Source organism: Sander lucioperca, chromosome 11, assembly GCF_008315115.2.
Source record: "Sander lucioperca isolate FBNREF2018 chromosome 11, SLUC_FBN_1.2, whole genome shotgun sequence".
NCBI classification, from domain to species: Eukaryota; Metazoa; Chordata; class Actinopteri; order Perciformes; family Percidae; genus Sander; species Sander lucioperca.
In genome coordinates, this window is record NC_050183.1 from 9,854,513 (window position 1) to 9,880,005 (window position 25,493).

General features: G+C 40.7%; 2 protein-coding genes and 1 long non-coding RNA gene across 3 annotated transcripts; 2 read left to right on the forward strand and 1 right to left on the reverse strand.

The window, feature by feature from the left end:
- The first annotated feature begins 3,246 nt into the window (after positions 1–3,246).
- On the forward strand, positions 3,247–5,584 carry LOC118496323. The gene is made up of 3 exons (XR_004898885.1): positions 3,247–3,437; positions 5,417–5,476; positions 5,570–5,584. It is a non-coding gene; the product is annotated as an uncharacterized LOC118496323 (long non-coding RNA).
- A 9,319-nt stretch (positions 5,585–14,903) lies between these two features.
- Positions 14,904–19,436, forward strand: gtpbp6 (GTP binding protein 6 (putative)). Its single transcript, XM_036007655.1, is given in 11 exon segments — positions 14,904–15,034; positions 15,036–15,451; positions 15,703–15,840; positions 15,925–15,995; positions 16,079–16,209; positions 16,322–16,392; positions 16,602–16,760; positions 17,233–17,441; positions 17,566–17,714; positions 18,909–19,061; positions 19,149–19,436. Coding segments are annotated over 11 exon segments (1,752 nt in total). The 5' UTR covers positions 14,904–14,906; the 3' UTR covers positions 19,276–19,436.
- A 1,313-nt stretch (positions 19,437–20,749) lies between these two features.
- On the reverse strand, positions 20,750–25,257 carry si:dkey-66a8.7 (PI-PLC X domain-containing protein 1). Its single transcript, XM_031309450.2, has 6 exons — positions 24,837–25,257; positions 24,038–24,174; positions 23,776–23,904; positions 22,655–22,813; positions 22,398–22,581; positions 20,750–20,994 (listed from the first exon to the last, which is right to left on the reverse strand). Exons 1-6 carry the CDS (start codon positions 24,916–24,918, stop codon positions 20,750–20,752), a joined length of 936 nt encoding a protein of 311 aa, XP_031165310.1. The 5' UTR covers positions 24,919–25,257.
- Positions 25,258–25,493: the final 236 nt, after the last annotated feature.

A 25,493-nucleotide genomic window follows, 5' to 3' on the forward strand; every position in this document is an offset into this window, starting at 1 on the left:
ACTGAAAACCATCATCTTTGATAAAGCTTATAGTTAGGGAGTGAGGAGTTGCAGCATAGTAGAGTAGAGTAGAGGGAGGCAGGAAGTACAAGCCCGTTCCGGCAGGGGAGAGTACGAGCCCGGTCCAGGGCCCCTCTCTTTAGCCTGCCTCTCTTAGTTATGCTATTATAACTCTAGACTGCTGTGGGAAGCTCCTTCCAAGGACACAATGAGCCGCTCCCTCTTCTCTCTTTTCACTTGTCTCCTTTGTGTGCATCTTAGTCCCAGAAATGCCTGTTACTAACCTAGCTCTGGGGAGTTTTCTCCCCGGAGTCCCTTTGCTTCTTCTTCACCCAGAACATCGCCTTGGAATTGGGTGGCACCTACACCGGGGTCCTGGGTGCAGCTGACGCTATGGACTTACTACACCCTGCTACGCTCTGCGTTTCCCCGCAGTGTCCGACTGCGTCCTGCCGCGTCCAACCGCGTCCACCCAGGCTGCTGTGCCACACTACACCCCGTAACGCCCTGCTGTGCCCTACTATGACATGAACTACTATGACTACCATTGTGATCACTGCTTCACTATCTTTATTATGACTATTATTGCCACCATTCACCACTCCCCCAACTGGTGCCGTCAGACACCGCCTACCAAGAGTCTGGGTCTGTCCGAGGTTTCTTCCTAACAAAAAAAAGGGAGTTTTTCCTTGCCACTGTCGCAATAGCTACTGCTAATGCTTGCTCTTGAGGCAACCACTGTAATAGTTGGGGCTTCGTAAAGTACAGAGTTTGGTCTAGACCTACTCTATCTGTAAAGTGTCTCGAGATAACTCTTGTTATGATTTGATACTATAAATAAAATTGAATTGAATTGAATTGTTAAAAAGAAACTAATATACGTACTTTAATCATTAATATATCAGGTTTACTTCATACAAACAATACTTTATAGTGATTAAAAGCAACTATTCAATATATCTACAGACTTATCCCATTAATGTACTGTGTGTTTACTTTGTAAAAATATTTGACAATATTTACAATTAACTATCCAATATATGCATCAGAGACTCTTCAGAGGGTAAATATTGGTATAATGTATAGGGGTCCATTTTAGCTTATTCAATGTGGTCTCATACTGTGTGTTAGTGTTTTAATCGCTGTCAAACTTCATCCTGGCCAGTGTCTCTTAATGCAAGTCTACTAAATTCTAGCAATAGAGTAGGACTTGTATTTAGCTTTGCAGTTATTTGAAGAGGGGTTAACAGAGGTACTGAGACAGGTAGGACCAGCCATACCCGTTTAATGCATTGAATGAGGCTGACATGAACCCTCACTGCATGGCCTCAACAACTCCACAGCAAAAACCCACAAGCAATTGTTCTCAATTATAGTTGGATCAATGTAATTATATTAGAAACTACACTACTGTAATATTTTGCAAGCATATTTATGGTAATACAAACAGTAAAACAACTTGGCAGCACACAAGCTTAAAAAGCTATAGGACTACTGCACCAAATCACCACTGGTGACAAAGATGCTGTATTTAGATCTGTCTTTGTAAAAATAAACATTCTTTCACCTAAATATTTGTGGAAACAAAGCCATAGCTTCAGTTATGGGAATGCATAAGAGACAAGAGTCAACCTAAACTACAGGCCTTGGATGTACATGATGTCTATTTTAGTCCAAGTCTGTGATATGCTCATCACTATATAATCATGTTTTGGTCTGGCAAATTAGTTGACAAAAGAATCGTGCAGCCACAGTTCACATCACATAGGCCCACAACCCTATAGGCCTACAGGATGACGATACAGTACACAGAGAGCCAGGCAGCCTACAGCCTGGGTAAGCCTACATCTTCACCATCCTAATATTTTAGGGGGCATCTGATGTTCTTGCCTCATTTCACTTCCGTGGAGGCCATGGGCCTATTTCAGATTCATGGCCCAACATCTTTTTCCATTGACTGCTTACTTTGCTGATGTCTGCGGTGATGTCTCATACTGTGTCCACTCTGGCTTTTGATGTTTGTTCCTGTCTATGTCATGCAAACAGCTCAGAGCATGAGCTTCCCTCTTATGTGGGGTAGAATGAATATTCATGCATGTCCGGTACCTTAAATGCCTCACCAAGACCTCGGTGATCTGACCACCCCTGCCTCTGAAATTACACTACAATTTCCATTGACTTGCAATGGTTACACAGGCATTGATGCACATATTGGGCAATGTGTGTTTCATTAAGGTGTAACATTAATAAGTTAAATGGATTGCCTGTGCCACAGCTATGCTACACTTTTATAAGGGGTGGAAAATCAATATTAATGCACACCAGTACCTCAAATACAGTATGTACCTGCTTGCCTAACTTGCACACCACCTAACCTAACTTGTTCCGCTAGTTCCAACCCTCATACAGTTTAATTCAACCCTGCGTTGATAGGAAAGTGTGTCCCCGCCTATGAAAGTCATGCCTACCGACAAACAGTATGGACATCTGCAACATTATGCTTATTTGAGAAATTATCTGTGATTTCATTTAAAAACTGAAGGAGTAGGCTTTTCATAAAAGGCTGTTAATCCACTTTAAAAACGTTGGAGTCTTCCAATACAAACTCCAAACTGTTTTAGGCAAGGCTCAGTGAATGTTATGAAAATAAGCAATTCAGAAATTTGGGGACGTTTTTTCTGTTTTTCCCAATTCCCCACAGTCAGAAACTAATATGCATGCGGGACAGACCTCTTTTTAATGTTTTTGGTGTACTTCAAATAGAATATGTAGCATACACGTTCTTTTCCTTATGAAGTTAAAATTGTTGTTAAAACAATTTTTCTTAATATTAAGACCCAAAGTGAGTCACAGTGTTCAACAAAATGCAAGGTCATTGTGCAGTCTACTGCTCCCTCAAATCATTTTGCCTCTCCCCACTTTCTACAGGTCAAAGGGAACAAAGAGTTTTTCATGGGCTGAGGTAATATATGGTGAATAAAGACAGGGAGGACACAGTATGAATAAAGCTTTACATTGGTGTGCAATATATTTTTTTTCAATTTAGCAATACATGCAATGTGTGAAAGACTGGGAAGGGATGCTAGTGCTCAACAGTTCAACCAAGGCTTCTAGCATCAACGTGAACATTGATAATCAGGGCGTGAAGCGATGTAAGACCTTAAAATGGTTGAAAAAACAGAAATGTAAACAGAAATGGTCTCTTTAGTCTAGGGTATGTGCTTCAGGAAAGTGCACGCAGATTCAAATAATTGAATGTTGCACAATCATTGGATGAATCATGCCGGGCAGAGACGATCTTGACCAATGATATTGTTTGACTTCATGGGGGGCTGTGCTAACGTCAAACTCATCTCGACGCAGAGACAGTGTGGATAATAATGTAACGCAGGAGTCAGGACTTTTCCACGATGATTCACATTCAGCTTTCACTTAAGGTAAAGTAATACTTTTCTTTTTATGTACATGCAGTTTCCTCACGAGATATCAACTGGACACGAGTTAAGATAACCCTTGCATACGTTTCACAATTTTAAAATGTCAGCAGGGATAACGTTAGCATTTGCCGTTTATGTGCCTTATCAAAGTGTGTCTGGCGTTAGCTAACGTTACATCAAAGCCCGTCTACGGAAAGCCGTTCCACTCCCTATTAAGCCCCATTGTACCTACTTTGGTTGCAGTTCCACCAGAGTTCCACTGGGGGTGATCACGGTCCAGTGCAAAATGAATGGGACCCTATGGAGCTAGACGGCTAAATTTGTCTCTTTCGCCTGATTGTCGTTGAGAAATCTCAGATTTGATTGTAGTTTTTGCAAGTTCAACATGGATTATAGGTCAAAAGTTGAATGAACGAGTACTTATGCCCTTTCGATTTGTTACAGGTTGAGTCGTTGTTGCCCATAACACGCTAGCATTCTGCTAATGAATGCTGATTGGTCAGTGAAGGACTGATTACGATCGGAGATCCCGCTTGACGGCATCCGAAGCAGAACCAGAATGCCAGAGTGAATATTTCGGCGTGGTCTTTAAAACATTAGCAAACCTCTTTCTAGCACGTGTATTGACAGAGAGAGCCTAATCTGTCAGCTGTGTTGTCGATGCCTCAAGAGAAAAAAGGAAGCGACTCAGAGCTTACCGTAAAGCAGAATCTCTGGCCGTATATGTGTATGACGTCATTGACATTTTAAAAGGCTTTTTAGAACAAAAAAGCCACTTTAAAAAAATCTAACACCCAGCAGTGTATATTTTCTTAGCCTCCCCTTTCAAATGCAACATTCAAATTACTAGACAAAAAATTATATTCTGAGAAAAGTGGATTTTGAGGGGTATAGCTCCAAAGAGTCCCATTCATTCTGCACTGGCCTGTGAGCGCCCCCTATATGGAACTCTGGTGGAACTGCAACCAGTTCAGAAGCCGGAAGTAACGAGAGAGTGGAACTTCTTCCCATATTAGAAATTCTTTGGTTACATTAAGACTGTCCTTATGTAACGTTAGCCTTGAATGTGAACCATGCACCAATTGTAATGTTAGCTAGCTAGCTAGCTGGCTAGCTAAATATATAACAGTTAACTAGCTACATTATATTTGTCAGTTGACTAACGCTGACGTTAATTTAGTAACGTCAACATTCCATGTTTACTAACTATGTTTACATGTTCCTATTTCCTCGTGCAAACACGGACCTGACAAAGACAGGTGGCAGTTAGCTTAGTAACGTTAACTTGCTAAGTAACGTAATGTTAGTAGTAGACAGTTTAGCAGGTCAGCTTGATTAGCTGGGTACTAACTAATACTAGTAATTAAAGAAACGTTATAACGCTCCGTTGCTCCTAACGCTAGTAGTTAACATTACTGTTAACTAACCGGTAACCCGCCGTTTAACATTACCACCTAGCTAGGTTATGCCTCAAGTTTACATAAGCTATCTCAGCTGACTAACTTTACGTTGGTTCTACTTTATGAACAGTGAACCACACGTTGTAATTAACATTTTACCCCTGCTTCATTTAAGATTTACAAGTGTAACAAGTTACAACATGACATTAAACAGAGCGTCTGCTTTGTGGACCACAACATCTTAATTTGAACGTGATCGTTATTTTCACTCATGATTCAGTGTGTCCAACTTAACATTACCATTCTGTCTTTCCAGAGAGAATATTTCCATTCTCGACAGGGAATTGAACAAACTCATAAATAGAGCAGGTAGCCTATATCTTATTTCTAAGTGTTTCTCCCTCCAGACAATTGCACTCAGTCTTTAATTAAATATGTATTTTAAGTTTAATTTTTGCTGTAAATCAAAATAAATAAATACCTGGTGGTCAATGCTGGCAAGCCTCCACAAATAAATCTATGTATACTACTGTTACAGTAATGTTCAAATCTCACCCTAATTCTTTAATCCTTGTTTAGGCAAGATGGAAGAAAGGAGGATACCAAGATAAGAAGATCAAGAAGATAAAGAAAGCTAAAGTAAATAGATGTTCACCCTACAGTATCACACATTATCATCTGTACCTTACCACATCTTTCTCACCCATGTTATGGCTCTCATTCTGTGTTCAGTTTGACAAGGATCAATAGACCAGACAGCTCTCCCACAGCCAGCCTGAGAACCTGCTTTACGGTCTGAATAGCCTGGGTGAAGTTGAAGACTCGTGCATCAGATGGCTGAGAAAAGGATAGCCCAGAGCAAGAGGGAGCCCAGCAGAGGCTAAGAAGGAGGCAGCAAAGGAGTTCACAAACCCACATACAGCTAATGGAGGTACCGAATGACAGGTCCATTTCAGAAAGCAGGTTTAGTGAAAACTCTGAGTTTGTTAACCCTGAGATGAGGGTAACTCTGGGTTTTCCGTTTCAGAAAGAGAGGTAACTTAACCTCGGACTCTGTGAACCTAACCTGGTCGGGAACAGGTTTTCTTCTTTCAGTCTCCTCCCTCTGACACAGCTCTCTTTCATTTCATCATTCATAATTGCAGTCTGTATCAGGCGCATTTTAGCGCAGTTTGTTATCGGCATGAATAAAAAAACAGGGTTGGTTTATTAACCATGTTAGGCAGACTATGAAACTTTTTTTTCTCAAAACATGCAATGTCCTTTTGTCGACAATCCCGGTGATGTAGAAGCTGTATTACTTTGCAGGGAGTTAAACATACGTCAGGAGATGATATTGAGGCCCCGGCGCATTTTAATTTCCAGATAAATACCTATTTGAGCGGTATGGTTTTTCTTCCCAGTCTATCAGTTATGTAGCCTACATAACCTTTTCCGTCCTCATATCACTAACGTCACCCATCGTGGACATGCTCTACATCCCAGCACATTATTTGTGTCTCATTACATTTTTTTGCAAACAACAGTTTTCTTTACAACATTGGTGATGCGGAGCATATTAGTAAAGCTACTGTAGCAAAGCGCCGTCAGAAGAGTGGGACTTGCTCTGAAACGTTTTTTAAACGTTTGTGTAGTGTTCCCTGGACACAAACCAGTCAGAGCCATTAGAAAGGAGTTCCCCAGTATTGCAGGTGAATGATGTAAACCCTTTGAAATAAAAGATTATGAATTATAATTCTGTTAATGATGGTGCTGCAGCCTCAGAATGGGATTAGTAGGCCTAGGACTTTTATAAATTATAGGTTCAATACCATTTCACCAGTAATATTATACTTATGATTAAATATGATATACACTATATTGGAACTAACGCATTTACTCTAGCAGCAATTTTCTCCCACGCAAATTCTCTCTTTTAAAGCAGCCGCTGTGTTGCTTTTTTAACTAAATACATGTTCAAACTCGCTGTATGGGCAGTATTTCTGCCCACCAGTTTGTTTGTGGTTGTTACCATGGTGAATCGTAGTATCATGGCTCCATTCATGCTGCCTGAAACTGAAAACTCAGAGTTTCCATCTCAGGGTAAATCAACTCAGATATCAGGGTTACACTCAGAGTTTGTTAAACCTCCTTCCTGAAACGGACCCCTGCATTGTTAACGGTTGCTTTACCTGGTCTGTGCTTGTAAATAAAAACGAACCGGACGTGGATTTGTAACATAGTTCATGGGTGTGATTCTTCCGGATAATTCCGGAAATCCGGCTTTTCCGACCTGAAAAAGAAACTCTCGTAAATCATGGAAATCCGCCTTTTTTTTTTTGGGGGGGGGGGGGGGGGGTCGCAAGGCACGGGTCGGGGGTATTGGTAAACATAATGACCGGTCACTGCTGTCAACGTTTTTTGTGACTCTGACTCATGTCTTCATATCACTCCGCAAGTGGTCCATTAATTTGTCACGATGTAACTTCATTTAAAGCAGAGCTCCACCAAAGAGCCTGCAATCGTTGCGGAAGGTTATTTGAATAAGAATTTTGGACGTGTGGGGGCGAACTATCTTCTTAGCTGAAGCCGACAACGGGACAATATTTTTATTTTATGTTGGCAATGCAAGCTGAAGCGACGTAGCAGATGACGTTGAGAAGTTGCAGTGAGGAATATTTTAGGAGCACCATTTTCGGCAGTGCAGAAAGGTAGTGGCCCACACTAACTTAGTGTTGAGCCGTGAAACATGGCTAAAAGAGCTCTATAGCGAAAAGATGTGCTGGGCGAGCCGTCAGTTGGTGGAAGCTAACAGAAGCTTGCTGGCGTAAACTGACAGCTGACCAACGCTACCAAGTGGTCGGCGGAGACAGGGAGTACATGTATTTGAAAGAGTCCAGCAGTTGTGGTAGACGAAGGTCCAGTCGGGAGTTTGGATGGAGAGTCCACTGAAGTCCACTGTGGTCTGAAGGGCTAATCCTCGCTAGATCACTAGCTAGTCGTAAGTTGACAGCTAACGTTAGCCAGCTGAAGCTAACAGTCGATCGATGGTGAGTAACGTACATTACACAGGCTGGCAGCAGCACAGAGTCCAGAGTTGATAATGACCAACACCTAATCTTAAACTTAGGGTACTTAATTTACTACGACCCGATCAGAGGTTACTTAAATTGGGACGTTCAGTCAAAATCAAGCACGTCACCTTCAAACGGGATCTCTGTTTGCAGGGTTCAGGCTGGACCCTCCCGGTGATCATGCTGCTCTGGGGGACTGGCTGTACAGTGAGAAGCCGCTGCTGACGGGCGCAGAGCTCTACCGGTGTTATAGCCCTACTGGTTTCCACACTAACTGGTTTCCGTATGTTGTGTTTACCTAACAGCTGCCGATGTGGTCCGCCTCTGTCACCAGATTCGTCACACAATCACAAACATATTACTGGTGATTTTCAAATCGTTTCCCAGATGTACTGTCGCGAAAATGTTTGTCTAAGTAAGCACCACATCACAGCCACCTACAAAAAAAAAAAAGATCTAAAAACAATATAATAATTTTAGTTCGGGTCGAGCTGGTTTCGATCTTGTGACATAAATATAATAGCTAACACCTGAGTCCGTAGCTCTACGCAGTGAGCTATTAAAGCTCGATATCAAGCCGCTTCTGAAATCTAACTCCGACACAGCAAAGTAGCTATTGATATTTTTTAATGAGCTTATTCATCTTTAGTGATATGAGTTTCTCTCTGGGTTTAACCAAGTGTGCCCCTTGTGGACTAAATAAAACACCAGCGTATACAACATGGAAGCCACTTCCAAAAACTAATATAGGCTACATAATGTGATTGTGGACATTCAGCTATAGCCTACATTTAAAAAGTGTTGATAGAGAAATCACAACAGATATGTCGGGTATTTTTCTAAGATATGCCGAAGGGAGGCTACAATATTACAATAGACGCGACGAAATGATATAGGCCTATTATTGTTTCAGATCAACCCAAAACAAAATTTTGCTTTGATGTTAGCAATCACTGTGAGGCGATTAAGGCATATACAGATCAACTTTCTTTTTCACTTTTCTTGCAATTGTACTGATTCGTTATGAATGCGTTTTTGGAAGTGGCTTGTAATAATTAAGGCTATGAATGTGGTGTTTCTCATGTTGTAATATGCTGGTGTTATATTTAGTCCACAAGGGGCGCACTTGGTTAAACCCAGAGAGAAACTCATATCACTAAAGATGAATAAGCTCATTAAAAAATATCAATAGCTACTTTGCTGTGTCGGAGTTAGATTTCAGAACAACTTTACATCAGTTTGGATGGAACGATTCGATTAGAGACACATTACAATGGTTGGTTAATTCGCAGCCAAACTCAAGTAGGTTAACACTGTATTACAAGCCGTTGTTTTGCAAATTCTGAGGTATATATTACTATATCCCATAGCCTACCATATAGGTTACACAAAAGGAGAGACAGTGACTGTAAATCATGAAGACCATGTATTCAAACTGAGTCGTGTAGTACCACTTTTCTGTGACTCGGTGGTAACACTTGTGTATATCGACAATATTAGACCACGAGTTATCGTTACTGTTAAAAAATATGTATCAGTCACAACGTGTAGCTTAGTAAGTGGCTGTGATGAAGTAGTAGTAGTCCATATGGCCGTAGATGCGAGGAAAGAAACGTGGAAACTATCATGGGGCATTTCCTCAACTAAGCCCAGGTAACCAGTTGTTTTAGATCAGCTCAAAACAAAGTGTTACCTGGTTGCTGACGTAGTTGATAAATATGTGACTGGAAGCGGCTTGATATAGAGCTTTGATTGCTCACTGCGTAGAGCTACGGACTCAGGTGTTAGCTATTATATTTATGTCACAAGATCGAAACCAGCTCAACCCGAACTAAAATTATTATATTGTTTTTAGATCTTTTTTTTTTTTTTTTGTAGGTGGCTGTGATGTGGTGCTTACTTAGACAAACATTTTCGCGACAGTAGATCTGGGAAACGATTTGAAAATCGCCAGTAATATGTTTGTGTTTGTGTGACGAATCTGGTGACAGAGGCGGACCACATCGGCAGCTGTTAGGTAAACACAACATACGGAAACCAGTTAGTGTGGAAACCAGTAGGGCTATAACACCGGAACTCCGACTGCTGTCTGTCCGCGAGGCCGTCTGACGGCATCAGTATTAAATTGAGACAGTTTTATTAGCGGTTAAAAACGTCTCGCGTTAAATAGTAGTCTAATTCGGTACAATTGGTTTTAACGCCTGATGCAAAGTGTAGGCCTATAGGAGTACACATGAAAACCCTGAACAAGCAGCGTCGCTCTGCTCCGTCTTTCAGCTGTGCCCCATTCACGTAGTAGTTTTACACTATGTAGGTTAAACTCTGCATTAATCCGCGGTTCACATGTATGAACTGTGGTGGTCCGTTACACTGTAGGCTATATTCAACATCACTGATTAAATAGTCAATCCTACAAACAACTGGACTTTAGTGTCAAGTGTTGTCCCGGATGTGAAAGCCTCCTTACTGGACTACTGAATATAATAATATTCCATTATATTTTGTATTTTGAATTGTTACCTGCCACCAGAATTTTGTGATTTCCTTGCAATAAATATTGACATTTTTACCATAAATTGGTGCCTAAAAATGTATCAGAATGCAGGAATTGAAGTCTTTTACCCTCAAAATTTCCTGGGGGAGGACACCCAGACCCCCTCCCCCCCCTGCTTTGTGTGTTCCCGCAAAGACAAATTCTGAGCAAGGAAAAACCCTGAAGTATAATCACAGACAGCCATAAAAACATTTAAATTGCAGAGTTAGTTAAAACGGATGAAAAGATGGAGAACCAGACAGACAATATGTACAGTGTCAACAGAGAGAAACACGGACAATTGAACAGACAGTGACAACATACATACTACATACCTACATACTGTAGAGAATGACAGTAACAGCATACAAACGGCATAAATAAAAATTTGTTATAAACGTGTGCTCTTTAAAAAGTAGAAAGCATTGTTTGCCAGTTACATTAAATGTTTAAAAGTCTGTTACATAAGGTACTGCTTATATTATTTCACCATCTGTACACAAATGTAATTAGTGAATGCACGTGTCCGTGGGTGGGGCTGCATGGGCGTGGTAATGTGGGCTGCTGTGGCTACAGTGCCAGGGCTGTCCGTGCGGGTGTGGTAATAAGGAGAGAATGGGAGAAGGAAGTTTGTGTGAGGTGGACCTGGTCACCACAGACCCAAATCTTCTCAGCTGTTGCTACTGTCATATGCTGCACTGTCTCTTCATGTGGCACATTATTTATATTATAACAAGGTAATGCAATGTGTAATCAAGTGATGACTGATTAACAGTAATGTAAATGCTAAATGCCCTAATACCTGTTGATACTACAACAATGCAAAGTATAAGCTCTTAACCTTGCAGTTTTGCACATATCATGTAAGACTCAATTTCTCCATTTCTTTGCACAAAACTCTCCAGAAAGTGCCATTTAATGGTTTATTTTTCAAAAAAATGTCATGGGTGCAGCTTATATTGTCCTGCTTTTTTGTCCTTTGCCAATCACACCTATGATTGTTACACCTTTTTTTGTTGGCACAGCCTTACTTGAGTCTAAACACAGTGACTTGGGACTTGTTCAAGACGGTGAAGGTTAAGATTTGTGACTTGCACATGTGTGACTTAAGACCGTTACACACTGGGGGCGTGACGAATAAGGGACGCCAATATGCAAAATAATCGCCTGTGAATATTTCACATCAAAACTTTTTTTTCTGCAGTTTGACAACAAATAAATGCAGCAGCTCCTCAAAAGCACCAAAAGGTGTCCTGTCTGGTTTCCAGGCTGCTGAGTGGAGGGACGGGGGTTAGCTTCGGATACGTCCCAGGAAAAGCTGTAACACTAAGCTACTGTAAGCTATTTATTGAGTTTCCTCTAACTCTAATTGAGTATACAGTTAATACTCAATTGAATTTCCTCTGCAAAACAGTGTAGCATATGTCTCGGGCTTATTGTGGAAGGTAAAAACGGAAAGAATGTTTCTGGCATACGCTGCCATTGTAAAGGTTGAAAGGAGTAATAAAGTTTGCTGACGTACAGTCTGTAGTTGGGACAGCAGCCTCCGTGTTGTTGTTTGGTGATCCTCATAAGTAAACACTACTTGTGACAAAAACAACAGTTCAAAAAAATATATTGACATGCTAAATAATCGTCCCTGGTGTGCAATGGTCTTTAATCTAACCTCTGATATTTTTGATTAAGAGCTACTCTCTGGCGAAGCCACAAACCAGAAATGTAAGACTCAAACTATGATGTCATCAGGTTACTAAGCTGCTTCATAGACAATGAATGTGAAACAAATTTTGTAGAATAAAAAAAACCCAAATGAGGTTTATTCTATGTTAGCGTTTCATTTCTGAAACAGAAACTCTACCCGTTACCTCTGAACACCCCCCTGGGTGATCTCAGTGTCATCTTTCAAATATTTCTCAATTCATTGTTTTTGGAAAAGCTCCAGACATATCAGATGACATCACAAATTTGAGTTTTTAGATTTTGGAGAGAGTTGTTCATGTTCACTGACATTTTTAACACACATGTATGAATTCCCAAATTGCCCATAGTTCCCCTTTTGCTATAATTCAATGTACCAGACAGTTTTTGCTCCCATAAGTTTATTCATATGTGAACTTTAAGGATAGCACTGTTTAAATAGTGCATTTCTTTGTAAAGCATGCAGTAAATGGTCATTCTATAATACTTTCTGGTTATGATACATCTTAAAATCTCATACATCTCAAATAGGGATCTGCAGTGAATGGATTGGACAATGCTGTAAAATGTCAGCAGAAAAAAATATATATTTATTGCGTGTAAAAGTAGTTGATGCAATTGCACTTTTACATAGCCCTTTTGGTTTTTGTACATTCAAAACCCCATTTACTAATGAGGAAGTTGTGAACATATATTAGTTAGTAATAGTAATTACTGTCAAATAATGTTTATGAAATAAATCCCATGCACTTATAAGAAAAGTCTGTAGATATATTGGTGTTGCTTGTTATTACTGTCAAATGAAGTTTATATAAAATAAACATGTATGTACATATAATGGAGAGTTGCTTGTTATTACTGTCAAATAATGTTTATATAAAGTAAACCCCCTACTTCAATGAGGAAAAGTCTGTAGATATACCAGATAGTTGCTTTTAAGTTACTATAAAACAATGTTTATATAAAGTAACCTCATATATTAATAGTAAAGGTATGTAGATATATTGGAGAGTTGCTTCTAAATTACTATAAAACTATGTTTATATAAAGTAAACCCCCATACAATAATGAGGTACAGTCTGTAGATATATTGGATAGTTGCTTGTTATTACGGGCAAATGTTTATATAAAGTGAACACCCATACAATAATGGTAAAACTATGTGTATATATCGGATATTTGCTTGTATATATAAAGTAAACCTTGTATATTAATGGTAAAGGTATGTAAATATATTGGAGAGTTGCCTTTTATAACTATAAATGAATGTTTATTTAAAGTAAACAACATACATTAATGGTAAAAGTATGTAGATATATTGGAGAGTTGCTTGTAAATACTCTCAAATATTGTTTATATAAAGTAATGACTATTATTACAATGTTTCTGGAAGGTATTATCCCATTATCTTCTCCTTTTTGTACAGTCAAAAAACTGTATTAAACAGGAATTTACTGTAAATAGATTGGATAATCATAAAATAAATGCCTAAAGGAGGGTATTTGAAAGTCATTTTACATAATTTTTATGTGTTTTACATCCAGAAATCTGTACTTTAACAGGGAGTTCTTGTGGATGGATTGGATAATCTTGTGAATTTACCAAAGAAAAACATAAAAACAGCAGTTTTCATTTAAATTATGTAATTTTAAGGTATTTCTGCAATATTTCTTAGTTTTGATAAAGATTTATACAGTTGTTTAACATTCTAGAAATGTTTTATAAAAATAATTAGTTTTAATTCTACAATAGTTATACTGTAAAAATACAGAAAATATTTACAGGAAATTTCTGTATTTAAAAAAAGAATTTTTCTGTAAAATAATGTAAGGTTTTTTACTGTTATTTGACGGTAAGTGTTTGGCAACTTTGCTGCCAGACTTTTTACCGTTTTTTTACGATTTTTTTTTTTTTTACAGTGATGGGAGTTATGATCTTAAATTCTTCTTCTTCTTCTTCTTCACCATCGCCTAATGTTTTGATAACATGTCTTCGCGCACATGCCGAATCAAATGAAGCCCACCGGTGGTGAAATGGTTAAACTGAGTGAAGCTCCTTGCTGATATTTTGATAAAAGCATTTTTCTGAGTAACTCACACTAAAAACATTTGAAGACGTCTCAGCCCAATCTCTCCAGTGTTGGAGCTCTTCACAGAGACGCCAACACATTGGGCCATGGAGAAGTTTGTGCTTGTATTAGTCTGCCTCCTAGATGTTTTGGTGTGTTTTTGGAACCGGTCAGCACCATTTACGCGCAGGTGTCGGACCGTGGAGACACCGGATTCAGTGGGAGAATAACGGTCAGGTGTACAGTTTAATGAATGTTTCAATAAAGATGTACAAAAAAATGGTGAAAACTAATGACAAAGAAGACGGCCACCGGTAGTCAACCCTGTGTTTAGCCTGTCAGGCAGTTTCTTCCTCCCAAACTGGGTAAAAAGTCCCACTATAGTACGATTAACATAACAAACACAAATACTAACTATTAACTATTACTACTAACTTGTACCTTAAAAAAGTGTTGTTAGTAAAGACAGCTGTGGTTCAGTCATAGACTTTATGGGTTTAGTACACAGCCTGGAAGGAAACGCTGCCTGGAAGACGTTAATCGGGACAAAATATCCCAGGGTTATGACCGAAGCTCAAAACACTATAGCACAAAATGCTATTAGTAAGATAGCATGCTGTCTTTTTCAGCATAAATACCTAACTCAGACTCCAACTTATATTTATTAAGTGGAAACTTCATTTAGACAGTTCACGTATTGCTACAGCAGGGGGCAGTATGCGCTCCACAGGTTGGTTTGTGATCCGTCAGAGAGCAAGAAGAAGAAGAAGAAAACGTAAGCTGCACATGGTGGCTCTCTGTAGCATGACAAGTACAAAGTTACTATTTGGTTTACTGCAGTCCCGATGACACCAGAAGGAGAACTTCCGGAGGCAACATGACAACACTGAGGAGGATTCATTCATGGCTGCCCCTCCTGCAGCGACTCCGCACACTCAGCTGTGACCGCCTGCTTCACACACTCAGCACCGGCCACACACACCGTCACACACTGAGCTCCGGCCACACACACCGGCCCAGAGCTGCGGCTCCTGCACAGTCTAGGGCGTTTGCACTCTCCGCATGCAGGTGGAAGAACACAGATGACTTCAGCAGTGGTCAGCACGAGGAGGAAGATGATGATGATGATTTCATTGATGACAGCGAGGTGGAGGAGCTGTTCCAGCTGCAGGTTCCTGCAGGCCTCGGAGAGGGTCAGCAGAGAGTGTTCATCGTTCACCCTGATGTCAAGTGGGGAAGCAGGAAACAGCACCTGACAACCGGTAACGTGTGTGTGTGTGTGTGTGTGTGTGTGTGTGTGTGTGTGTCTGTCTGTCTGTCTGTCTGTCTGTCTGTCTGTCTGTCTGTCTGTGGGGGCAGCAAAAACTCCTGTCCTGAGGAGTGTCTCCTCATGGGAGTCACAGGACAGTGTCTGACTGTCCCGGGACACTCCTCAGGACACTACTAACAGGACAGGACAGTTTTTGCTGCCACTGCTGCTGGAGAATCACTCACTTTACTGCTTTGTGTGCAGCTGAGCTGATGATGGCTGAGGCTGTGGGGCTTGTGAACACTTTGGACAACTGGAGAGTTGTGGACAAGATCATCATGTCCACCAAAACACCAGAGAAGAAGAGGATATTTGGCAAAGGCAACTTCCAGTCTCTGACAGGTATTATCTCCATGATGTGTCCAGCTGTGCACCTGTGCCGTGAGTGTGTCTTAATACGACTCTGTGCTTCTTTTACCCCTTCAGAGAAAATCAGGCAGACAGCAGGGATCACTGCAGTGTTTGTGAATGTGGAGCGTCTGTCTCCTTTGTCTGAGGTAAGTTTATTTGAAAATCACTCTCAGGCTGGCTGCATACAGGAAGGGTTTACACACTGACGGCCATGTTTTCCTCCACACAGAGGGAGTTTGAGGAGGCCTGGGGGGTTAAAGTCTTTGACAGATACTCAGTGGTGCTCCACATCTTCTGTTGCAACGCCAGGACGAAAGAGGCCAAGTTACAGATATCTCTGGCAGAGATCCCATTGTTAAGGTAACTTTGCCTGCTCAAAATGTCCCATCATTGACATGATTTTTTTCTCTCCAATTTATGTTTTTCACATCACCCATTGGGATTTTAAAATGTCTTCATCTGATGGTGGCAGATCTCGTCTGAAAAATGAAATGGCAAACTTGGATCAGCAGGGTGGAGGGTCGAGATACATCGGAGGTTCAGGTAACATCCCAGAGCGATTAAACAGCAGCATACACATGTATGGATGGATGGATGGATGGATGGATGGATGGATGGATGGATGTATGTATGTATGTATGTGTGTGTGTGTATGTATGTATGTATGTATTTATGGACGTATGTGTGTATGTATGTATGGATGGATGGATGGATGTTAGGCATTGCTTCAGCTTGGTGATTGGTGCTTACAGGTGAGACACTGATAGAGGTGCAGCAGAGACTGCTGAAGGAGCGGGAGATGAAGATTCGCTCAGCGCTGGAAAAACTGCGGAGAAAGAGGCACCTGCTGCGATCCCAGCGGAAACACAAGGAGTTCCCCATCGCCTCTGTGTTAGGATACACAAACTGTGGTGAGAGACCGGAAACAGTGCTGGAACTCATGTTTTATTGAAACATCACAAAACCAAACATACACCGTAATGTTGCCGTATTCACATGCTTTTCCTTTCAACAGTCCTTACTTATGACATGTTCTTCAGCTGCAACAATAATTGCATAATTGCATTTTTGCAGATACAGTACATCTTACAAAACCAATACAGAAATAACTGCCATGAAATCATACTAATAAAAAAAATGACTTGGCCTTGATCATATTAGATTAAAATATAATATGCACTCTACCATAATATTATCATTGCAGTAGCAGAGGCATTACAGACATCCACCTCTTTAAGAATTTTGGCTTCTGAAGCCATAAGGCATATGTGATTATATTTCCAGTTGGTACAGCTTTGAACATTGTTTTGATAATGCCATGTTTAGCAGTTTGTGAGAATGTTGGCCACACTTTTGTTTTGTTTCTCTCCATCATCTGTCCAGGAAAAACCACCCTGATCAAAGCACTGACTGGCGACAATGGACTTCAACCCAGGAACCAACTGTTTGCCACGCTGGATGTCATTGTCCACGCCGGCCAGTTGCCCAGTCACATGACTGTTCTGTACGTGGACACCATCGGCTTCCTGTCCCAGCTGCCCCACCAGCTCATCGACTCCTTCTCTGCCACGCTGGAAGATATTAAACACTCTGTGTGTACATGTACCTGGTGCTCATGTCAAGGGTGTTTGTGATGAAATGCAGATCCAAAGTTTTCAGTGCGACTGGTTTTAGAAGTGAGTAAGAGTTGTTGACTCGTCTATCCCGCCCTTCCAGGACCTGTTGGTTCACGTCAGAGACATCAGCCATCCAGAGACGGTGAATCAGAAGGTAAACGTACTGAGTGTACTGAAGAACATGAAAATCCCCGACCGGCTGATGAGCTCCATGATAGAAGTCCACAATAAAATTGACCTCATTGACAAGTAAGAGAAAACAAAAATCCACAAACAGATTCAAAGACTTTCAAAGATCTTTTAGAATGCAAAATAAGACCAAATTTATCCTTAAAGGTCCCATATTGTAAAAAGTGAGGTTTCCATGTCTTTTTAGATAATAAAGCAGGTCGAGGTACTATGTAAATATTGTGAAAGTATCAAAACGCTAAATTCACAGATGTACACAGCACGTATTCAGAAACTGGGCCTTTAAAACGTGCTGTTAGGACTTCCGTACGGTTGTGACGTCACAACTACACTATAGATAGGTAGAAGGTGCCAATGGTGGTGCAGAGACTCAGAGAGTGAAGGTGCAGAAGATCTGGGGTGGATCCCAAGTCTTTTATTTGATAGCTCCTCGCTTAAACAGGAAGATGTTCTGGTCCGTCTTCTTGAAGGCCGTCTCAGAGCGCTTATTCCTGCCCCGAGGAGCGAGGAGGGATCTCCGAAAGCTAAAAGCCGTCGCTAACTCCGCTCATACAGCTGACAAATTTCACGTGAAGTCTTATCCCTCTAAAACACATTTCCTCGTTTCCTCTCTCCTCGCATGATTTCCTCGTGTCTCACCCATGCTTCCTCAGTGGGACGGATTAATACGCGAGGAATTGAAGCAAGTGAAGGAACCGTGGATGCAATTTAAGAAAAGTGAGATTCAGCCCAAGAGCGCAGATGCGGAAGAGACAAAACGCTGACCAATCAGAGGAGACTGGGCTTTTTGCCATAGTGGGCCATAAAGAGACAGGTGCTAAAACGGAGCATTTTCAGACAGACTGTCTGTCTGAGAAAAATAATGTTTTTGAACATTAAAGCATGTAAACATGTTTGAGTAGAAAGCCAAAATACAAGTACTAACCTGAAAATCAGCATAATATGGGACCTTTTTAGGGGATGACCAGCAGATCTCGACAGTAGATTCCATGATTTGCATCACAGAACCACAAAATGTAACTTACACAACTGAATTTAAGACATAAATTACCATTTTTATCTGTACTCAAAACTATATAAGACATTACATTTAGATGACTAAATTGCAGACGTAATTAATAGTCATCTTTTTCAGGACACACTGCATCCATATGGGTATTATTATGAGTGATATCATTTGTTGACCTTTTTTGTGTGTGCTGTGCGAATTTGGTCGAGCCAGTACTTGGTTAAGTATTTTCTGTCCCTCCTCAGCTATCAGTGTCCAGAGCCCAACACACTGGCCATATCTGCGTTGGAGGAGCGAGGCCTGGGTGAGCTGAGGAAAGCAGTGGAAGCAGAAATTGTAAACTCGACAGGAAAACACATTTTAGACCTCACAGTTGACCTCAGCACTCCTCAGTTAAGGTGAGAGCTGTTTTTCTCACTGTGTTTTTATTTTTTATATTTGAGAATAAGAGAGCATCCGCAGTTAATGCACGTCTTCGTCCACAGTTGGCTGTACAAGGAAGCCACCGTTCAGGATGTGCAGGTGAATGCAGATGAAGGCTCGGCTGTCGTCAAGGTGATCATCAGCGCCGCTGCCTACGGACGCTACAAGAAAGTGTTCACTGGCCCGTAGCAAAGTAGAGAATCTTTCTTGCATCCTGCACGACAGCAGCTCCAAGGAAATGACTGCTCCATGTGGACTGCAAACTTCTTTTTAAAGAAAGAAAAAGACTATGTATTGTACAGTATATTTATATATTTGACGATATCATTTTATAAAAGAATGTCGACGTTGTTGTGAAACATTTTTGTTAAAGGAGCTCAGTCTGATACTGTTAGCTGCTGAGGTATTTAACCCAGAGTGACCTGGCTGACGCGCTGCATAATGTTTACATGCTGTGTAGCGTTCAAGAATCGTCAGAAGATGTTGCTTATACCCCGTGTTGTCTTCCCGTCGAGCGTGCAACTTTTAGTTTTTCTGGGTCAAAATTTAAACTTTTTTTTCAACGTTTTGGTCGTCTTTTTCAAAACTTTTGTTGCTTTTCCCCCCCCCCGATGTTTTTGTCACTTTTTCCGATGTTTTTGTCAATTTTTTTTCTGTGCATTTTGACATTTTTGTGGGTTTTTTCCCCCACGTTTTTGAAGCTTGTCTGGACATTTTTGTCACTTTTTTCATATATATATTTTTTTTGAATGCTATAAAATTGAATAAAACATCAAAATTTAAAGAAAGTAGTGAGCTGATCATTTATTTTACTTGTGAAGAGCATTGTGTGGAACAATCGTTATTTTTTTGAAAATTTGGTTGAAAGAAACCCACTTTTCTGATAAAGAATGTTTTTTAAAATGGGTCAAATTTGACCCGAGGACAACACGAGGGTCATAGCAACAATAACAAAACGTTTATTTGGTTTACCTGTACGGTAAACCAAATAAACGTTTTGTTATTGTTGCTATGACCCTCGTGTTGTCCTCGGGTCAAATTTGACCCATTTTAAAAAACATTCTTGAAAATGTCCATTCTTTCAGTTTTCAGCATTAAATCCTTAAACAATAAGACAGCATTTTGAACAAAGGTTTTGGCGCAAACGCGCTCCAGCATCACAGCGTTCATCGTCACAGTGCTTTAGCGTCAAAAAACATTTGCCCTTTTGGGGCAAACACCTGCCGACAACAATTTGGAGCTTACCTTTATAACCTTTATACCACAGCAACACCCAATATACAGTACATACAAGAAACAACAGTCAAAGTCTGAACACTTGAAACAACGTATTTGGCTCCTACAATATTGCACATGAGAGCTGTAGATTCGACACGTACAGAATGTTTTTTGGTGAATGTAACACATACAGAAACTCAGATTGTAAAATACAGATTTGGTTCTAAACATTTATTTCAGTTAGAGGTCTTAATGATATGGGAGAGGATTAGGGTCACATGTGAAAACGTATTGAGTTCTGAGATTAAAGTCAAAATTCTCGTTTCATGTGACCTTACGCCTCTTCCGTATAACAACGACAAAAGTGCATAGAAATAGAAGTATCGAAAAGAGGAAATGAGGTATACGGTAGCTCTTTTAGGAAAAGTTCCCGCTTTTGTTTGTTCTAGCTGATGATCCGCAGAAATTTTTTGTTCAGTGCAATGACCAGAGAGCAGAGCGGAAGTGGACCCACAAAGTCTCCTGCGATGATGTTGAGGCTCTTGGGGTCCGACCCAGGCGCCTGCTCCTCCAGCCATTTCCTCAAACACTCCCAGTTACTGAAGGTCAGCGTCCGCAGGGATTGCTTCGGGTTCTCGGTGATGTAATATCTATCAGCTGTCAGGTTCAGGCCAGAGACGAAGAAGCCCTCTGCAAAAACAAGTTACTATGAGTTAATGGAAACACACAATATGCTGTAATGTTACACTGACTACTGGAGCGGCAACTAACAATTATTTTCATCGGTGATTAATCGATTATTTGTTGGTTAGGCTATAAAATGTCTTGCCTGACAAGCCAGACCCACATCCAGATGTTGGGTCTGGGAACTCACCATTGGCAGGGCTCAATCCGAGGGGCGGGATAAACGGTTGTCTTTCAAATTCCCTCTGCTCGCAATAGGATAGCTCTACAACCAATCACAGCAACGCTAGTTGATAGATTCAACTTTAAACTCCGAACACATCTTCCTTTTTTAAGAATGACTTCAGTGCCGTTCTTTGTTCTTTTCTCAAAAAAAAGCTGAACTCCAAGTCTTCCAGAGTCACGGCCAAAGCCGATTCCACAGACCGCTGTTCACCAGCAGCAGCAGCAGCCATCTTCTTTGTTTTCAAGTAGCAGGGAATTCACGCGGAACAACTCTGCCATCATTATGTTAAGCCCGCCCACCGACTCTATACACGATGTGATTGGCCTGACTAGAGTTTGGTTTTTCCAGCTCGCAAGCCAACGGAGAGTTGCTAGATGACCCTGGCTGCGTCTAGATTTCTAGGCTATAAAATGTCAGAAAATGGTGAAAAATGTCAATCAGTGTTTCCCAAAGCCCATGAAGACGTCCCTCAAATGTCTTGTTTTGTCCACAACTCAAAGATATTCAGTTTACTGTCAAAGAGGAGAGTAGAAACTAGAACATATTAAATATATATATTTAAGAAGCTGGAATCAGAGAACTTTTACTTTTTTTGTTGTAAAAAATGACTCAAACCGATTATCAAAATAGTTGTTTAGAAAAATAAATAGGGGTTTTTAGTCTCTACTGGTCTTAACACTTGTGTTGTCCTCGGGTCAAATTTGACCTGTTTTCAAAGTTTTTTATATCAGAAATATGGGTTTCTTACAACCACATTGCCCCAAAATAACTAGGATGCATGCATGTGCGTTGTATGGAACCCTTACAACATATACATCCATGCATCCATGTTGTTTTATTTAATTTCAGAGCATAAACCAGTCTGTGATTCACTCAACATCCTCTGATCTTAGCTATTCTATTTTATTCAAAATAATTCATAATTGAAATAAAAAAATGAAATGAAATAAAAACAAAAAAATTAGGTATGATGTCATTTAAATTAAGTTTATTTACCATGAATAAAAAAAGCGTTGAAAAGAGGGACAAAAACGTTTTTAAAAAGCGACAAAACATCGTAAAATGTTCAAAAAAAGCGCATTTTTCAATTTTTACCCAGAATGACAAGTTCCTGGCCGACGGTGACGACAACACAAGGGTTAAGCTTGCCACTGTACTCCGAGTCAGTGTGAGTGAACCTCACCTGGACGTCCCAGGTCTTTGTTCCAGTCCAGGTAACTGATCACTCCTTGTGCTGTATGCTGGTTGGCCCACCAGTAAGGGATGGCAGGCCACAGCTCCTGATGTCTCGCTGCACTCTGGGAGTCGTAGGACAGGACGACCTGGTAACCAGATGCCCACAGGCTCCGCAGGGTCAGGACGGATTCCTGTGGAGGGCAGGGGAGCTTGTTTAAGGCAGAGTGTTGTTTTTATACCGTGAATCAGCTGTACGTGGAGAACGCTAACCTGGGGGCAGAGCTTTGAGCCAAACAGCTTCTTCAGGGAGAAAATGAACAACTGATGGAGTTTGTCCTCGAGTCCCTCAAAATGGCTGCAAGCAAGAATAACAATCTCCTTTGGGTGAGAGTCCAGCCAGGTGGCAACAGACGACAGGGTTTCCTGTAAAGGGAGGACATTTATAGAAACATGCTATAAAAGCCCAAAGTGAAACTCTGAGTTGGAAATAACGAATTACAGTAACTCACGTTACTGTAATTAAGTCATTTGTTTTGTTTTGTTACTTTTTAAAAGTAGTTTTTAAAATCTGTAATTTTACTTTAACCCTTGTGTGGTGTTCATATTTCTGTTACACAGCCAATGTTCCCAGGTCTGGTGGACCCACCACATTATTAGGCTTTTAAATCAATACAGCCATAACAATTTATGTAAAAATACTTAACATATGTTTGCTTTAGCTCAATTACCAATGATATATACATAATTTATGGTTCATATTTGCCATTTACCCCTGTGAGATCACATTTATGATCATATGATCAGTCATTGCAGTCACTGAAAATAAGTTCTTCATAGAAAATGAGCCACTTACACTGAGTTTATTTTAAATTAGTTACTTTTTCACTTTTACTTGAGAAGATTTTTATACCGGTAACTTAGGTACCGTTAATTTCACTTGTAGAAAAAGTTCATCAAAGTAGCACTGCTACTCTCTGCTCCTCACCACGGGGCTTCTCAGGTGCTGCGAGCAAATCATTCCGCCCAAGTAGCAGAAGTAGCAGTGCTTCGCCTTCTGAGAATATAGTTCCCAGTATGTATACAGTTAGAAGATGGCTGTGTGTCATGTGACCTTGTTATTTGTACATGCTGTGACTATACAAATCACAACACGTAAATAGGAAAATGTTGGCGTTATTTTGTCACTTATTGGGAGCAGTAGGCTAGATGGAGCCGGATACCTCCAGGATCTGTGCTAAACTAGGCTAGCGGTGGGTGCGTCAGACAGAGTTACAACACACATGGAGATGAGAAGGGTATGTATGGACTCATCTAACTCTGGGGGATACGGTGAAAAAGCTAAGTCTCAATAAGTCGGCGTGTTCCTTTAAGATGATTATACTCACCAGAACGGTTAGATGTGTGTATATGACGTGTGTGAAGTACAGGTCGCTGGAGGAGTCGTTGGGTTTGTGTGCAACACGGAGATCGAAGAAGCGAATCCCCATCGAAAGTTGCTCCTCGATGCTTTTGTCCTTGGGAGGAAGTTTTATAAAAACATAAAAAAATACTTCTATGATTGTGTCTTACACCACAGCAATACCTTCTGAGTCCCATAGGGGTCCTTCCACCCACTTTCCACCCAGTCCCCTATCACAACATACATACCTGTGTTGTAGCCCATCTAAAGATGGCAGGTCTGGTAAAGCAGGAGAAAAGTCTGTCCAGGAGCCGGAAAAAGTCTGATTCAGACGGGACCAAGGGGGAGTTTATGTCCAGACAGTAACTCATGGCATCATGGCTCCCTGGACAAACAGGTGTGAATAAAAAAATAAAGCTTTACAAGTTCCTCAACTCTGAAGTGGGAAAGACTGGTTTGGATTACCTAACCACTAGATTCAGATGCAAAACACTCATTCAACATCTGTGTGTGTGTGTGTGTGTGTGTGTGTGTGTGTGTGTGTGTGTGTGTGTGTGTGTGTGTGTGTGTGTGTGTATGTGTGTATGTGTGTGTGTGTGTGTGTGTGTGTGTGTGTGTGTGTGTGTGTGTGTGTGTGTGGTATAGAATAGGCCTGTAGAAGTACATAGAAAGGGATGTGTAATGTGTTCTCAGGTCTCAGTGAGACTTCCTTAACAAATAAAGCTTAGCTAACTGAGTAACTAAACCAATACAGGTGATCATAAAATAATAACATGGACAAGGCAAAAAAAGTGAAATAAAAATAAAAGAATAATAAAAGATTGTATTTAGTTACTACAATGGGAGAATACCAGCAACTATTCACATTTAGGCCTGAAGCAGTGCATTTAGGCTAGATGGCATTTTTGTGTATAGAAATGACTTGTTTTATTAATTGATGATCAGAAAATTGTTGATCCAGGAGTAGTTGCCTATTCTGCACTGGTAACTTACATTATCACAAGTTAGGGTGAAACCAGCGAGAGAGAAAGTGAGTGTTACATTTACCGGGTATGGCCAGGTTAGTGAGAGGGACGTCCCACAGCTCCGCGGGTAGAGCTGACATCCAGTCCTGGCAGCCGAGATCCATGTCGCACGGTCGGTCACACGCCTGCAGGAGACTCGCTCACTAAAACCAGCTCCGAACTATAGATGCGAAAAACCTGTTAAAGTTAGTCATCATATGCTCGACCCTGTCCTCTTCCTTTATCTAATTCCTTTCGACCGCAGGAGGAGGAGGAGGTCAGGGGGAGGAAGAGGGGGCTGGAACTTGGATTTCCTGATTCTTCTGTGTTGATTGAACGCTACACCGTGTCACAAGTGTAGCACTTAAAGCTATGTTCCGCTGTTTTGGGACACTTCAGGAACCTCAGACCACCACTTGTTTTTTGACGCATATGTGTCTCTAAACACAATACATCAAAGCACCCGCAGCGTCGTTGCTATGACGTTAGAAAAGGGGGCGGAGCAAATATCAAACAGGAAGTTGAGCTTATATATATACTATATTCTTATATACTGTCTATGGATATATACAATGTCTTTCTTTGTTCCTTTTTGTTTTATTGTTGCCATGAATTCTAAAATGATCATTTATTCATTGGCTGTATAGGTGTATTTCTTTTTGCATTGATGATCTGATATTTTCTTTTCTCCCCCCCCTCC

Excerpts from the sequence above, each read along its gene's own strand:
- si:dkey-66a8.7 (XM_031309450.2), bottom strand. The coding sequence starts at position 24,918 with ATGGATCTCGGCTGCCAGGACTGGATGTCAGCTCTACCCGCGGAGCTG. Across the intron at positions 22,582-22,654 it reads AGCTCTGCCCCCAGGTTAGC|GAATCCGTCCTGACCCTGCG; the intron begins GTTCTCCACGTA and ends TGCCCTCCACAG. Across the intron at positions 20,995-22,397 it reads CAAAGACCTGGGACGTCCAG|AGGGCTTCTTCGTCTCTGGC; the intron begins GTGAGGTTCACT and ends TTGTTTTTGCAG.